The sequence below is a fragment of the Staurois parvus genome, unplaced genomic scaffold, assembly GCF_062004578.1.
Source record: "Staurois parvus isolate SC_StPar_1 unplaced genomic scaffold, SC_StPar_1.0 ptg000530l, whole genome shotgun sequence".
Lineage (NCBI taxonomy): Eukaryota > Metazoa > Chordata > Amphibia > Anura > Ranidae > Staurois > Staurois parvus.
Genome location: NW_028318326.1, coordinates 11,396,341 through 11,412,769, shown reverse-complemented (window position 1 = coordinate 11,412,769; position 16,429 = coordinate 11,396,341). Strand labels below are relative to the sequence as shown.

Sequence of the window (16,429 nt, the reverse complement as noted above, 5' to 3'; positions counted from 1 at the left end):
TCTTAACCCTTTCAACACAGAGGAACCCTTGAAATTACTTTTTGGTCTCTGGGAAAATTTATTGTATCTACAACTCATGATACATTCACGTGATGATCAATGGGAAGAATGTTCCTTACATGAGGTCACTGAGAAGAAATACCCCCTTATAGGTAGGTAAAAATATCGATGGTGTCAGCGGGAACCTGAGAGGCCGATATTGCTCATTGCTCAAGCAACCTCTGTCTGGAGGAACCATTTGCGAAAGCCTGCTTTAGTGAATTGATTTGTTTCTGCTCTTCAATGCTTTATTGCTGGTCTGTTCAGAAATACAATTCCCACGTTACATGCAACAAGTGCAAAATGTGTGCCAGTCCCTGCAAACCGCAGCTTCATGCAGTCAGGTAACAGAGTTCCCGTAGCAGAGCTGTACGCTGTATATCAACACATCATACAATAACCAAAGCGGAAGTGTGCGGCTCTTAACTCACGCCGCAGTTAAAGTACTCCGCATTGCATGCCGGGTGTTGTAGTTTTCCAGGCCGCTTACTCAATGAAGCAGCCTATCAGAAGACTTCATTTCCCAAGAGCAGCAGGGGCTCAACCCGGAAGTGAAGGATTACTGTTTGTTTTCAGTGCTGCTGCTGGACTCATTCAGACTTCTGTGTGTAGGAGGTGAGTGTGTTCTTGTATGTGTCATGTGTGCAGAGGGGTTTGTATTATGTCCAGGGTTCTTATTTAATACATCATTGCAGAATGTGACAGAGAACAGCCTCTCCATCCTGGCATATATGTAAAGGTACAGCATCATGTATCCATTATACAACCAGGCAGGATATATTGGGCTTCCTTTACCTTCCACCCAGAGCTGCACCTTCAGGCCTACTGTTATTGATTTCTGTTCACTTCTTCCTCTCATTTACTAAATGTCAATGTTTTCTGCAGCACTTTACAGAAAGTAATGAAACCGTAACATCAGTTCCTGGCACTGAGGAACAGCCATCTAATGTCCCTTCCCCACTACAATCATATACCACAACATTGTGTGCAAGTAGAACTATAGGCTAAACTATTGGCTTTCCATTTTGGATAGAGTAAGGGAGGGTTATAACCCGTCAGTTTTTTGTTTACCATTTGTGTCCCAGTGTGGAGATTTCCCTTCAGTTCCTGTCCCATAAACAAAGAGGACATGAGAGGAAATCCCTGTAAAGTGAGAGAAGATTTCCCCTCCATTACTGTTCTGGTGACAACCCAAAATGTGTGATTTGATTTTACGTTCACTTTTGGTGAGAATGATAAACAGGACAAATAGAGAGGGTGAAACAGACAGCAATACAAACCTGACAGGTGTTCTAATCCATCTCTATTCCACCTAAAATTAAACAAAAAGTTTGTCTTCAGTTACAGTTCAAGGGCTAATTCACACCAGATGCACTCCAGTGCGGTTTTTTCTGCATCAAAAATGCATGCACAATGTTTTACATGTATTCCGGTGTCCCTAGTTCACACCAGTGCAATCAGTTTTATTTATTTATTTCAGGTACTTTTATAGTGCTGTCAATTTACGCAGCGCTTTACACATATATATTGTACATTCACATCGGTCCCTAACCCTCATGGGGTGTACAATCTAAGGTCCCTAACTCACATTCATACATACACATAGAAACTAGGACAATTTAGACAGGATCCAATTAACCTACCAGCATTTCTTTGGAGTGTGGGAGGAAACCGGAGTACGCGGAGTAAACCCACGCAAGCACAGGGAGAACATGCAAACTCCATGCAGGAGGCACCATGGTAGGGAATCAAACCCATGACCCATTTACTGCAAGGCAGATGTGCTAACCACTAAGCCACTGTGCCACCCAGTTCCAGTCATTTTCCAGTGCAGAAAAAAAAAGTTGAATATGCTACATTTTTTCTGCACAGAACTGTACTAGAACATAGCAAACTGCACCGAAACAGAGTGTGGTTTAAACTGTAAGCAAAAAATGTATCCGGAGTGCATTTTTGTGGTGTGAACTGGCCCTAAAGGGGAAGTATGGCCAAAGCTCTTTTGCCCATACTTCTCCTGTGGGACACAGGAGGGCACTTCGTTCTACACTCCTGTTATCCAGATTCAGCCAACCGCAGACGAAATACCGCTGTCAGCAGACATCACAGAGCCAGTCCAGGTATCCCAAGAATAATGTCAAGATCCCTCACAGATGCCTGATTGGTAACTGGTTCAGTCTCTTGACGCACTGCTGAGGGCCTTAGCCAGCCACTCCTGACACCACCACAGCCTGGCGTTCCAGTGCTGGAGGGGCAGAGCACAATGCGATGACTGTCACAGAGCTGACCTGAGAACTGAGTGATCAGTGGTCTTTGATTGCTAATTTCTCGGTGTGTAGCCAGCAGGGGGTAACCATCTAGGTGGCTATGTGTGTTGTTGTTTTTTTAATTTCCCACACCTCTCTTTTAAAGGATAACTAGATGTGGCATCTGCGTTAGTTTTCTTTATTTGTCTATTTTTTATTTATATTTTTTACCTAATAACATTTTCAACAAATACAGAAAATACCTGCTGATCCTGCCAGAAATGCATTGTCTTTGTCACTTCCTGTGAGAATTCCTGAAGAAAACTTTCTTTCCTAGCTCCCTTCTGTAAACCACTAATTGTCTAGCCCCTCGTGTAATGGAGATGAAGAGATAAGGACTTGTTTCTAGCCCATATCAGAGCTGCGTAGGGTGAAAACCATGGCTTCTTCCATAGATAGTGAAGGAGTGGCGTAGTCACCTATGGACAGGAGGCATATTATTTGCAGAAAAATAAAGCAAAGGAAGCTTGGGGGAAAAAAAAAAAAAAAGAAAACAAGTGTAGCAACCACACCGAGGACTAGTGACTTGCCATATATTACATTGGTTCTGGCTTTAGATAACTTAAAGGCCAACTTAAGGCAGAAAAAAAAAATCCCACTCAGTGGGGCTTTGCCTACATTGCAAGGATAATTGCTCATTTATATCTAGGGAAGACAATAAAGGAAGATTTACTTACCCGATCCTCTGCTCCTTTCCTCAGCTAGACTGGTCCTTGCAGCTTCTTCTCCCCTACGCTCTACACAAGCCCTGCTCAGGATGTAAGGATGCCAAGGGACAGTCTACCACTGGATTATGGGGGAGCAGAGGATCAGGTAAGTAAAACTACTTCTCTCCCCTAGACAAAATGAGCAATTACCCTTGTAGTTTGTGTGCAGCCCTACTGCAAGGGATACTCTTTTATCTGCCTGGAGTTGGGCTTTAGAGCTTCATATCTTTTTTTTTGGTAAGCCTTGTATCTTTGAACCACAGCATATCAGTATTGATTGTTTTATAAACAGTTAAAGTTTTGTCACTATTAAGCTCCTTCCTGTGCATTGCTTCCCCGAACTTCCCATCAGAAGCACCCTCTCATAACATCCCCTACCAGTCACCAGAATTCATTCATTGGGACTGCATGTCACATTATGCATAGTGTCAACACGAATGCATGCCCTGCCATTGAGAAAACATTGTTTTGTATATTTTCTCAGTGGTGGTGCAGACCGTTATGATGTCTGTAATAGCAGTCATACCTTGCTAGCAGATTAGTGTCCAGTGTAATAAGCTGTACTGACATGCAGCCAGAGAGGATAATCCATTGGATATATGCCTCTGCTCCTCATTCAAGGAAAGTGATTGACAATGGCTCTGTTTTTTTTTTATTCACCTGTGAATGTCGGAGCAGGCATCTTCCTCACATTGGGCTGTAGTCAAATGAGTGACTCCATAGCACCCTGCTAGGAAAAGGAGCCACTCTAAAATGGAAAGGTGTGCACAGCAATAATGGATACAGCCAAACAAAGAAGTTTCAAAAGGGTGAGAAGCAGCGCCCAATGAAAGTGTAGACCTGCATTGCTGAAATCTTTAGGAAAAAAAAATTCGGGTTTAAAATAACTTTAATCTTTCCATAATTTTCTTTTCCTGGTGCCTATATATGGCATACATGTGATCGGTTTTCTGCCCTCACTTGTATGCTGCTATTACGGCACCAGGTCTCTCCCTCTCTCCCTCCTATGATGAAACTGTACCGCCCAAAGTAAACTCCAGAGAACTGAGATCTTACACTCCAGTCTATGTTAATTACTCACGCATATACTGGCATCATAAAAATAAATAATCAAAGAGCAATGACAGCAGGTGTGGGGAGCTGGGAACACTAACGCAGACATAACTGAGGTATTAAAATGGACCTGACCTCAACAAAAATTAAGCTTTGCTATCTCATGGAGAACATCTAGAAATGTTAGTTGTGCCTAAGCAGTACAATTAAAAATTCTGTATTTGTTTTGAAATCTTGTGCCTAGTCGCTCATGTGCATTGGGCCTAGTTGTCGCATATGGGTAGTGTGAGATCTAAGACACTGCTGACTCTGACTGCTGGACTCTTGAGATTTGAGGATGTCATCACTGTATTGCTCACTGTTCTCCTTGTTGGATAGGATTTGATACCTAAGGTACTGTAGTGGCAGCATCTCCCAGTTTTTTCTTCATTGATTATCCCATCCATCACCAGCAATTGGGGGTGAAATTCTGGCATGTGGAAGCAAAGCTCTGCCTTTACCAAGATAGCCGCCACCACCATACAGAGACACAGTGCAGTACAAGGTATAAGGAATATGGAAAGGACCAGCTGCAGGGAGACCACAGGCAATACTGGTGACTAGTCCGTTGTCCTCTGCTTGCCTTTTTGGGCACAGCTTCTACAGTTCAAGTTCTCTTTAATGAAGTTCATTTTCACTCTCTGGCCTCTAAGAAAAACCTAAATATCAGTGTGGTCCTGAATATCAACATTTTGACATTACTGCATTTGCTTTGTGGTTGATAAACTGTTTTTAAAGTTGGCCACTGACGGTCAGTTTCTTTTTTCAGCCAGCAGTCTGAATAAAAACAATTAACAGATTCTTCCATCCACAGAAACAAGGTGGTTAAAGGAATCCCCCCTCCCCTTTCCTCACCCTGCTGGGATATTGTGCACTGATTAGGTTTCTGATATGTACCATTGACAGAAGTCAATCATACAATCAACTTCTGTTGAGGAGGGACTGAAATTTGTTGAGTTCTTTTTTTGATCACCCTGCAGGCTGATTAAAAAAGGAGTCGTTTATGGCCAGTTGAAATTGAGCTTGAATGTTAGGCACCATGAGGCGCAGAGCATTCTTGGACTGGACTGCGCATAAGTTTCTATACAAGTACTGGCTTTCTAAAAATGATTTAGCCATACCTTCAACCCAAATTTTTGACAGTGTTTGAGCTTGACAGCATATCGCTCAATGACTGAGTGCTGTCCATGTGGGTGGGGTACCTGATGACTCAGTATCCTTTAAGCTGTAGTATTTCAGGAGGTCTGACAGTACAAAGAAAAATGGGTAACGGTGCCTTTTAAGCAGCATAAAGGAGCTTGCAGGCTGGCATTACTGACTGCTAAACTTGCTAATTGACTTCCATTCTAAACAGTTGGTTAAATACTTTGTGTCACTGACCCAGAACAAGTATGCCCATCAGTTCTGACTTTGTTCTGACGTCATCTGATCCATGTTTATCCTGAGTCAGTGACTCAAAGTATTGATGCCAGAAACAGCCAAGCAACTAGTATTTCAGAGGTGTGTCACTGATAAAGATCAACATTTTTCTCACAGTATAGATAAAGGTACATGTTACCATCATCAATGTTCAAAATATGGGACAAATCCCTGCAGAGTTGGTTGGTTAAATTCAGTGTTGTCCTAAATCAGGATCTTATAATATATGCTCCTAACATGATTATTCTTGACTTTTATTTTAGGCCATGTGAAGATTTGGCATTGCGTGGAAAAAATGGCTATGTTGATCCACATAAGACTGTGAAGTACCTGCCTAGTTTCTAAAGTTCGCAGTTTGCTGGATATCGCTGATGTGACCAGCAATGAATTCTGGTATAGGCCTAAAGCCACCCACATCTCATCAAATAACCAGTGGAAGATTTTCTTCAAGGGCTGATAGTGTGAAAAATGTCTGCATCCTTGTCACTAGAAAGACTTTGGGCTCCTTTCCAAAGGGTGCCTACAATAACCACAGAATTAATATGAACATTTTAAGAAAAATTGTTTGTCAGGTAATGTGAAACAAACAAATGAAATGGCAATTCTTCTTTAAGCACTTGACCTCTGCAAGGTTTTACCGCCTTCAGGGCATTTTTATGTTCTTCAGTATTTTGCTACTTTAACTGTCAATTGCTCTGTCATATAACACTCTATCCAAATTAAATTTAGATCATTTTTTTGCATACAAATAGAGCTTTGTTTTGGTGGTATTTGATCACCTCTGTTTTTTTATTTTTTATTATACAATCAAAAAATGACCAAAAAACACATTATTTTCTACTTTCTGTTATAAAACATGTTAATAAAAAAAAACAAATTTCTTCATAAGTTCAGGCCATAATGTCTTTGGGGAAAAAAAATCCCAGTAAGTGTATATTAATTGGTTTGTGTGAAAGTTATAGCGCCACATCACGGGGTTAACTGTGTTCCTAACAAATGTCTGCCTTTTTTGTTCTCCCTGCTTTAGGGAGAAGAAACAGCCAGACTGATGTTCTGTGTACAGAGTTCTGTGGTTGGCCAAAACCGATCAGGTGGTATTCAGTCAAAATTATTGGCTGAACCCTGCTGACAAACTTGTGTTGTGTCCAGAGCTCGAGTCAGAGGGGCATGCACACGCACTCCTGAAAACCCAGAAACAGACGGTGACTTATGGGTACGTGCCTAGCCTGAAGCTGTCGCCTGCTGTTAGTAAAAGTTAAAGGACAAGATCGGATTTGGATAAAATGTCCCCAGCTCACACTTCCGACCCCTCTAGTGTATTTTTTACCCTTCTAGTATTACCCCTCTAGTGTATTAGTTGCATATTTTCTGCCCTCTAATAGCGACAGCCTCCTGCAGTGTTTAGATCATCTGTCTAGAAATCTTTTTGCCCCACCTGTGGTAATTTTCTATTGACTTGAATGGGACACTATGAAATGCTGGTGCAGGAAACCCAGAGGAGATTACTCAACAGGGGCTATAAACACTACAAGAGGCCATTGAAGAGAGGTAAGCGGGGCGGGCACTTAGGTGAAGACTTTAAAGTATTCAGCTGAGTAATGACAGATGTGGCAATCTTGCAGCCATATCCTTCAATAAAGAGAGAAAAATATATCTCTTTCAGCCTGCTGGGCTCTACCTAAAAATGAAATATCAGTTTAAACCTTAGAGACATTAGTGCTAAAGTTTTTTTTCCTGAAAGGCTTTGACAGATCTGGGCCATTCATTCTGCAGCTCCTTTGTGCTGAACTAGCTATCAAGGAATGCCCATACTTTGCTCTCAGCTCGCTTTCACTCAGAGTTATGACCAACTGCCAGATTGTCCTGCTGTTAGGAGTCATTTGTATCCCTAATTCCTATAAATATTTGGACATATAGTTGATGTTCACAATTGTCTTATATTGTTTCTTTAGAAAACCACAAAGTTTCGCAAAGTTTGGACAAAACATTCAAAGTGCTCCATCAACTATGTCAGTGGAAGAATTTATTTTGCCAACTTTGGGTGCTGTTACAGTAGGTAATGAGTTCATTTGTAGATCTGTGTGTAATCCTATCATGCATTGTACTTGCTATGCAGATCCCAGCAGTACAGTATGTTTTGGTGAGCTGTGGTGTCCAGTCCCTTTTGTATAGGTCTCAAAAAGTTATTGTGTGCCTGAGAGGTGACTAAGTCAACCGGCATTCTGAGTCTCATACTGTGGCATCTGTCTGATGCCAATAATAGAGTAGTGCACCGCGTGTGTAGCAAAGAGGGAATCTAAGAAAAAATTCAGTCAAGCTCAGAAAATTGATTTTAAATGTTTTTTTTAACACATAATTGAATGTGGTGGAGTTCATTCTTAAAGTGCAATAACTTAAACGGTCAGTATGCCTTTTCAGAAAAAAAATTAAGATGAACTAACACACTACACCTTTCTCACCCCCTGGTTCCCAGTGTGCTTAGTGTTCAGTGTGTGCTAAGCTGTCGGTGCCGCCACAGCCGGTGTAGCAGTCCAGGAATTTGAAATCCCCTCTTTTCTCTCTCTTCTTTCTGCAGCACTTCTAGGTTGGATCATAGCAATGCTCTGTGCCATTACTGACACATCAGAATTGCTTTTATCCGAATGGATAGCCTTGCCAAAAGAAATGGGAATAGAGTGGGGATTTCAAATCACCCACTAAGGTAAGTACAGCGGAGACTTGGGGGTGTACAGTGTTAGGCAACGTTCACACCGATGATTAGGGTTGCTGCGAATTGTAGCAGCAGTTCCTGTTGCGGCTCTCAGCAGGTAGGTGCGACCACAGGCCCTGTTCACTGTACTGACAGGATGCCGACAGCCACACCGATTTGCGTCTCTCTGCACAAACAGATATTACCTGTGCTAATCATTGGCTGTGCAGAGAGCCCTCAAATAGGTGCGGTCACTGGAGACCTGTCATTACAGTGAATGGGGACAGCAGTCGCACCTACCCACTGAGCGCTGCAGCAGGAAATTCTGATTCCTGCTGCTACTATTCGCACAGGCCCTAATCACCAGTGTGAATGTAGCCTTAGCTCTCCCTTTTTCATTTATTCTGAAAAGGTGAACTTAAACTTTAAAGTAACCAATCAAATTTTAATATAGCATAGTGAAAGGTGGTTTCTGGTTGGTTGGTATTGCTCAGTTTGTCTACTGTTTTTGTATTTTGGTCTTAAATTGACCTGCTGGTGTCCCAAAATGCAAACTAAAATGTTGATTATTAAATTTTTTTTTGCAGTATTCCTTCAAAACCACAGCAACTGTACGAAATGCCCAGATGTCTAAAATCAGAAAAAATTGAAGACGCAATGTTATGTGAAGTTCCATTGGTAAGTACATTTTAGTAGCAAGGAAAGGTTTGTTTTAAAATGACAATGTTATGACAATGTTCTTTGGTTTGGTTCAACTGTGAGTCTAAAGCTACAGGCTAATCTCAGCTTTGGTTTGTAATTTTCATGGCAAATATGTTACTCTGATTTTTGAAAAATTTGGGTGACTATATAAATATTTCTTATTGATCAGGGGGAGGCTCTTCCTCAGCCATCAGACTATACCGCCTCGTTGATTGCCATAACTGGTCACAACTGGTTGCTACGTATTGCTGCTGACACTGGGGAGACGTTGCAGAAGGTATACCTTGGGTCATACAGAAGATTCAGGTAATGCCTGATAAAATCTGATGCGTGATCCAGTTGCTAAACTATCAACTGGGAAATGTATTTTTCAGAACATGTAGTCCGATTCTAGGTGTTTTTTTTTTTTTTGCATACCAGGCTACCAATTACATAACCCTCAATCTCACTGATTGTTACCGGCCATACACTTTTCTATACCACAAAATTGAAACAAACAGCCTTATAAGTTATAGTAGAACTCCAGGCACTTCTGTGACTGGTCTGCAGAATACGTTCTGTGAACGAACAGAGAGAAGAGGCACAGATTAACAACACTAGCTTGTCATTTTGCAGTAGAATTCTTAGCAACAATTGGGAAATATAATCCACCTCAGGAGAGGTAACTTAACTATACACACCTGAAATTTAAAAAAAAACATGTGCCTGGCATTTCTCTTTTAATTGCATCAAATAGACCTCACGTTTATATATTTTCCAGCAAATTTGAATGTAATGGGAGATGTCCATTTCAGGGGAAGCTCTCTGAGATCTCTTCACTTTGGTAGGCTTCCTCTTAACGTTTTGTTGTGTTACTGGGGTAGGAAGTGAAAGGCAGTTTTCTCAATGGTACAGAACTGCAAAAAATAAACTGACAGGGAGTTCCCAGCACTAGCCAAAGCCAAAAAACGTTTTTTCTATACATACACCTTCAGTAATAAATCAAGGATATGCACGTCAGTCCTGGAGTATGCACCTTGAAAAACAAGTTGTCAGTAAATATATTCCACTGAGCTGCATGTAAACAGCGAGGTGTAAGGTAGATGCATTGCTGCAGCGGAAAAAAGAAGTGTCAGCTGTTAACTAATCTGCTGCAGCAGATACAGTGGGGAAAATAATTATCTTATCCCCTGCAGATTTTGTAAGTTTGCCTATTTACAGTGAAATTAGAGATTTATAATTTGTGTCATAGGTGTATTTTAAAAACATATGATACAAATGTTATAAATTGAGTTGCGGTTCAGTGAGTGAAGTAAGTATTTGATCCCCTACCAACCAACAATAATTCTGGCTCCCACAGATTGGCTATGTGCTCATGTTGTACACAGATTAGTTCTGTAAACTTAAGAAGGTTCTCCTAATAACAACTCATTATGTGCATAAAAGACACCTGCCCACGGAATCTTTCTTCCATTCAAACCTTACCACCATGGGTAAAACCAAACTGCTGTCAAAGGACGTCAGGGATTGTAGACCTGCATAAGGCTGGAATGGGCTACAAGACCGTCGGCAAGAAGCTTGGTGAGAAGGAGACAACTGTTGGAGCGATTATTCACAAATGGGAAAAAATATAAAATAACCATCAATTGCCCTCTCTGGAGCTCCATGCAAGATTTCACCTCATGGGGTAAGAATGATCCTGAGAAAAGTGAAGGATCAGCCCAGAACTACACAAGAGGAGCTTGTGAATGATTCAAGGCAGTTGGGACCACAGTCCTCAAACAAACCATTGATAACACAATACACCACCACGGATTGAAATCCTGCAACACCTGCAAATTCCCACTCCTCAAGAAGGCACATGAGCAGGCCCATCTGAAGTTTGCCAATGAACATCTAAATGATTCAGAGAAGGATTGGGAGAAAGTGCTGTGGCCGATGAGACCAAAATTGAGCTATTTGGCATTAACTTGACTCTCTCTGTTTGGAGGAAGAAAAATGCTGACTATGACCCTAAACACCATCCCAACTGTCAAGCACGGAGGTGGAAACATTATGCTTTGTGGCTGTTTCTGTGCTAAAGGTACAGGCTGACTTTGCTGCTTTGGGGGGCCAATGGACAGGGGCATGTATTGCAAAATCTTGGATGACAACCTTCTTCCCTCACCCAGAACAGTGAAGATGGGTCATGGATGGGTTTAACAGCATGACAATGACCCAAAACATACTGCCAAGGCAATAAAAGAGTGGTTCAAAAAGAAGCACATTAAGGTCATGGAGTAGCCTTGCCAGTCTCCAGACCTTAATCCTATAGAAAATTTATGGAGGGAGCTGAAACTTCGAGTTGCCAAGTGACAGCCAAGAAACCTTAAGGATTGAGAAGATCTGTAAAGAAGAGTGGACCAAAACCCCTCCTGAGATGTGTGCAAGCCTGGTAACCAACTACAAGAAACGTCTATCCTCTATGCTTGACAACAAGGGTTTCTCCACCAATTACTAAGTCATGTTCTGCTTGGGGATCTAATACTTATTTTACTCACTGAACTGCAACTCCATTTATAACATTTTTCGTGTTTTTTCTGGATTTTTGGTTGATATTCTGTCTCTATCATTTAAAATACACCTATGATAAAAATTATAGACCTGTCATTTCTTTGTAAGTGGGCAAACGTACAAAATCTACAGGGGATCAAATAATTATTTTCTTCATTGTATGTGTAAATCATAAGGTACTGGCTGAACAGAATTGTTTAGTTTAAGGGGATTTCAAAATCTAATAAAGGGCCTACTCCGTTTACCTCAAGCCTCTACAACAGCTGATCATTGGGAGATCTGAAGAGGGTGAGCATTGCTTGCCACTAGTTGTGTATCTCATGAGTTTTATCTGTGCAGTTATGTTTTTTTATGGTAGGAACCCTATTGTAGTATTTTCTTCACCTTTCCAATAGAGATGAGCTTGGGCTTCATCTGAACTACAGCTTTATTGTACTCCAATAAGCTGTGGGCTGGGTCATTTCCTACCTGCAGCCCACACAAGCTGTGGAGTGGGGAATGACTCAGCCCAGAGCTCATTGAAGTACAAAATAGCAGGAGTTTGAAGTTCAGCTTAGAAATGAGTTTGGAGGACACGCAAGCTCATCTCTACTTGCAAAAAGCTATACAAATACATCTTATAACTGTGATAATGGATATTTTCTAATTTGTGATAATAGGTATATTGCCTGGAATGTTCCACAGGAGACTCTAGTGGTCAAATCTATACAAAAGAATAGTGTCTCTGAAAGCCAGCAGGTATGTGCTTTACCGGAAAAACAATGTTGTGTGCGACACAAAAATTATTAAAAAAAAAAAAAGATACTGCTTGTAGGGGTGGAGGGAAACTATGGTATTGTGAAAATATTAAAACTTTTTTTAAACTTCCTTCCGCTGGACCAGTATGCATTTGCTCTTTTTCAGAGCCTACAATGGCGTGACGCGATGGCGCATGCTGTAACATGGTCTGAATTTTACAAGAACATACAGCCTCCCCTCTTTCTCGCAACACTTTCCTTGCATGCCTACTCCCATCCTGCATGCAATTACCCTCCACCTCCCCTGTGGTCTATTGCAAAACAACCCACCCAAATGACTTCCTACTGACCCTCCCATATGAAACACTCATTTTTCTGAAATGAAAAGAATGCTGGGAAATGTAGTTTCCTGATTTTGTTTACATACATTCCGGAATACAAGATGAATTTGCGATATATCCCTGACCATCACCCCCTTTAGACTCAGTACTGGAGGTTTTGATTACTTTTTTAGAAAAAATCTGAAAGTTAGAAACATTTTAAAGATTTTATGTATGTTATGGAGCTAACCTGGTCTGTTGCATTTATTACCTTCATTATAGAAGGATAGACCTCAGTTGTCCTTTAAGTAGATATGATATCCCATTCAACCCATTAGCCTATCTCTGATCAGAAAGTATGGAGCCAGGGTTTACTCAAATTATTAAAAAATCTTTTTATAATTGACGTGATATACAGTGGGTATAGAAAAGAATCACCCCCTTTTAAAATCACATTTTGTTGCTTTGCAGCCTGAAATAAAATCTTCGTTTTATCCAGTTGTATTTACTCAACTTATAATATCCAAGTGAAAGATATATCACAAACATGTCAGAAAAAATGTAAAAATTCAAAAACAGAATCACTGAGTTATATGAACATATATATATCTTGCTTTATCTGCCATTATATGGTAAATTAGAACTATGAGGGGAACTTTGGCATCCAATTAAGCCAGAAAAGAGGGGAATTTTCAAAATGCAGTTTTGTTTAATTCGCTTAGCTATATTAAAGTAGAACTATAGGCAAAACTTTTTTTATTCATTTTGGATAGAGCAAGGGAAGGATATAACCTGAGTTTTCTTTTTTCACCCTTGTGTCCCATTGCAGAGATTTCCCTTCACTTCCTGTCCCATAGCCTAACAGGAAGTGAGAGGAAATCCCTCCAAATTAAGGTAATTCCTTTGGACCCCCAGGTCACTAGAACTAGCATCCTCATTGGAAGATTTCCCCTCGTAGTTTTGTGGACACAACCCAAAATGTGAGATTTTCTTCTTTTTTTTTTTTTTTTCTTTAAATCACTTTCAATGATAATGGTAAACAGGACAAATAGAGAGGGTGAATCTCCTTATCAAGGGCAAAGAAAACAGCAATAAAAACTGACAGGGGTTCTAACATCTCTCTACTCTAATTAAAACTGAAAAAAAAAAAATTATACTAGTTATATTTTATAAATGTTTTGGATGTAAAAATTGTGCTTTTTCTTTAAACTGAACCTTCTCCGTTCCTATTCTTAAAGGATGAGTTCACCTTTTGCCCAGAAATAATAATTGTACATTTTTTTTTTTGCAGGTAACAAAATATGCATTTATAATTTTTGGTTGCAGGAGCCTGTAAAGCATTGCACCAGCGATCAGCAGATTGCTGGTGCCATGCAGGTCTCCTGCAGACCTGTCAGTATATCTGCTTGCCAATACAGAATGCACAATCAGGCAGTGTACGGGATGTATGGGCAAGCAGATATACTGACAGGAAGAATCAATGAACTACCACGGTGCTCCACAGCGCCGGGGTAGTTAATTGAGAACTACAAATCAACAGCCGCTAAGGCTGGGAATGAATGACGCAGCTGTGTGGGCGGAGCCCAGCACAATCATGCTGTTTTTAAAAACTGACAGCGCGTACAGGGAACTTTTCCCTGTACTTCTGTCACGGGGGGGGGCTTCACAGAGCAGCTGTGTTTATACTGAGATTAAATTACACACAGGTGGACTCTATTTACTAATTAGGTGACTTCTGAAGGCAAATGGTTCCACTAGATTTTAGTTAGGGGTATCACAGTAAAGGGGGCTGAATAGAAATGCACGCCACACTTTTCAGATATTTATTTGTAAAACATTTTGAAAACCATTTATCATTTTCTTTCCACTTCACAATTATGTGCCACTCTGTGTTGGTCTATCACATAAAATCCCAACAAAACACATTTACATTTTTGGTTGTAACATGACAAAATGTGGAAATGAATATGTTTGCAGGGCATTGTTTATAACGCCAACAGTTTGCACAGCGCTTTACAATATAAAGGGAGACAGTACAGCTACAATACAATTAAAACAAGAGGATTAAGAGGGCCCTACTCTTAAGAGTTTACAATCTAATAGGGTGGGCAAAAGGTTATAACTGTTGGGGAGATGAGCTGATGAAAGTGAAATAAATGTCTATTCGGAGGCGTGATAGGCTTCCCTGAAGAGATGAGATATAGTATTTTGTTATTATTTTGATATTCAGTTATGGTTTCCCACTGATTTCAGACAAGCTATCATTGCGGGGTATAGTTGGGCAGATCATCCAATTTACATATTAGCAGGTCTTTAGCTGTATTTCCACCTTGGCAGCCAAATTGGAGAAACCCCCACTATATCGTTTTGTTTCCAGACACTCACTATACCTGGAAAATAGTTGAAAAATGATTTCTTACTTTCTAGTTGTTTCTGTGGAGCAGGTATATACTGTGTATAGGACTCTATTGGCAGCTTGAATTGTTCAGAATAATTTGCAGAACAATACACTATACAGTATGAACACTTTAGGGACATTTTTTTTTTTTTTCCTCATACGTTAGCCAACAATGTATCACCCAGACCTTGATGTCTTTAACCCTTTTATAGGACAGACAGTGTGCACATCTAGTTTACAACTGAATATTGGGATCTGCCAGCGCAGTGCAGATAGTGTTATAGTAGAAGAAAAGACTAAACTGGAAAAATTACTTTTAAATCTTTCCCTGTGAAACATTTTCTAATGACTTGTTTTTTTCTATGTGGTTACCTGGCTGCATAGCTCCAGCTCTGAGCAACTGCTGCAGCATGGGAGCAGGAATTCTTCACACTGACAGCGGCTTACAGCAATGGACTGCTTATGGAATTCAGCTCCGCTGTTGACTCTTCACATTATACTTGAGTCCCAGCTTTGCAGTCATAGAAAAACATTAAAAAGGGTATTTGTGTTGCAATTTATTAGAACATTTATGTGGGGCAATGGGGAGCATTGTGGAGGCAACATTTAAAAGTTGGTTTATAGTTTTTCTTTTTTATCTTTTGTTTCTACTTTGATTATGGTAAACGTATCTCCCCACTTGTTAACATTACAAAGAAACCGTAAGTAAGATTTTAATAGGATTTTTCGGCAAATAACAAGGAAAACCGCAGTTATGGATATTATTTATTTATTTTTACAGTTCTATGTGAAAGGGGAACACCATTACAAATATAAAGTCGTTTTCATCCCAATTTGCTTGCAAAAGTGGGAAAACACTTTCATTTTCAGAAGCTGAAAAAAAACAGTTTTATTTAGCATGAAATTTTTCTTTAAAAACTGCTACAAATGTTAGTTTATGTAAACCATTTTATCTATAGTTAGTTAATTTTTAATATCTTTTATTTTTATATTTCAGAGCACAGTGCTGTTTTATTTTGCGATCTTCAATGTTTTCCCTCTGACATTAGTAGGCGTACTGGAGATTGATAAAAAAGTAAGCCTATTTTCTTCTTTTTCACAATTTTTTATATTTCACCCCTGATATTAACTGTATGTTTTGAGATTAGGTAAAAATGCAAGTTTAGATATTTTCTTTATGAACTACTCAAAATACAAACAAATTATTGTGTGTGCATACAGTACATAAATATAGATTGTGTGCAATAAATATATATACACACACACCTACACACAGTGGGTATAGAAAAAATTCACCCCCCCCTTAAAAAAAGTAATAGTGCAACTTCTAACACCCAAGTGAAAGATATAACGCCAACGTGTCAAAAAAAAAGAAAAATAAAAACACCTTTTGTCTTAATTACAGCCTTTAGTCTGCCTGGTTTTTACACTGGTACGCCGTGACAGAGGTGGATCACTGGTACAGATGTGAATTTTGCAGTAGTACACAGT

The 16,429-nt window shown here is 40.0% G+C and overlaps 1 protein-coding gene across 5 annotated transcripts in view; it reads left to right on the top strand.

The window, feature by feature from the left end:
• The first annotated feature begins 578 nt into the window (after window positions 1–578).
• The window catches only part of DCAF17 (DDB1 and CUL4 associated factor 17), a 55,024-nt gene continuing 39,173 nt past the window's right edge, over window positions 579–16,429 (top strand). Inside the window, exons 1-8 of one of the 5 annotated variants that reach the window (XM_089690520.1) lie at window positions 601–654; window positions 3,044–3,155; window positions 5,824–6,132; window positions 7,513–7,616; window positions 8,837–8,927; window positions 9,121–9,257; window positions 12,143–12,221; window positions 15,936–16,013. In XM_089690520.1, the coding sequence (XP_089546646.1) occupies window positions 5,944–6,132; window positions 7,513–7,616; window positions 8,837–8,927; window positions 9,121–9,257; window positions 12,143–12,221; window positions 15,936–16,013 (678 nt within the window). In that variant the 5' untranslated portion in view covers window positions 601–654; window positions 3,044–3,155; window positions 5,824–5,943. Of the gene's footprint in view, window positions 655–3,043; window positions 3,156–3,742; window positions 3,859–5,823; window positions 6,133–6,587; window positions 6,774–7,512; window positions 7,617–8,836; window positions 8,928–9,120; window positions 9,258–12,142; window positions 12,222–15,935; window positions 16,014–16,429 lie in introns of those variants that run through there. The other 4 variants (XM_089690521.1, XM_089690522.1, XM_089690523.1 and 1 more) reach the window with 4 other exon arrangements.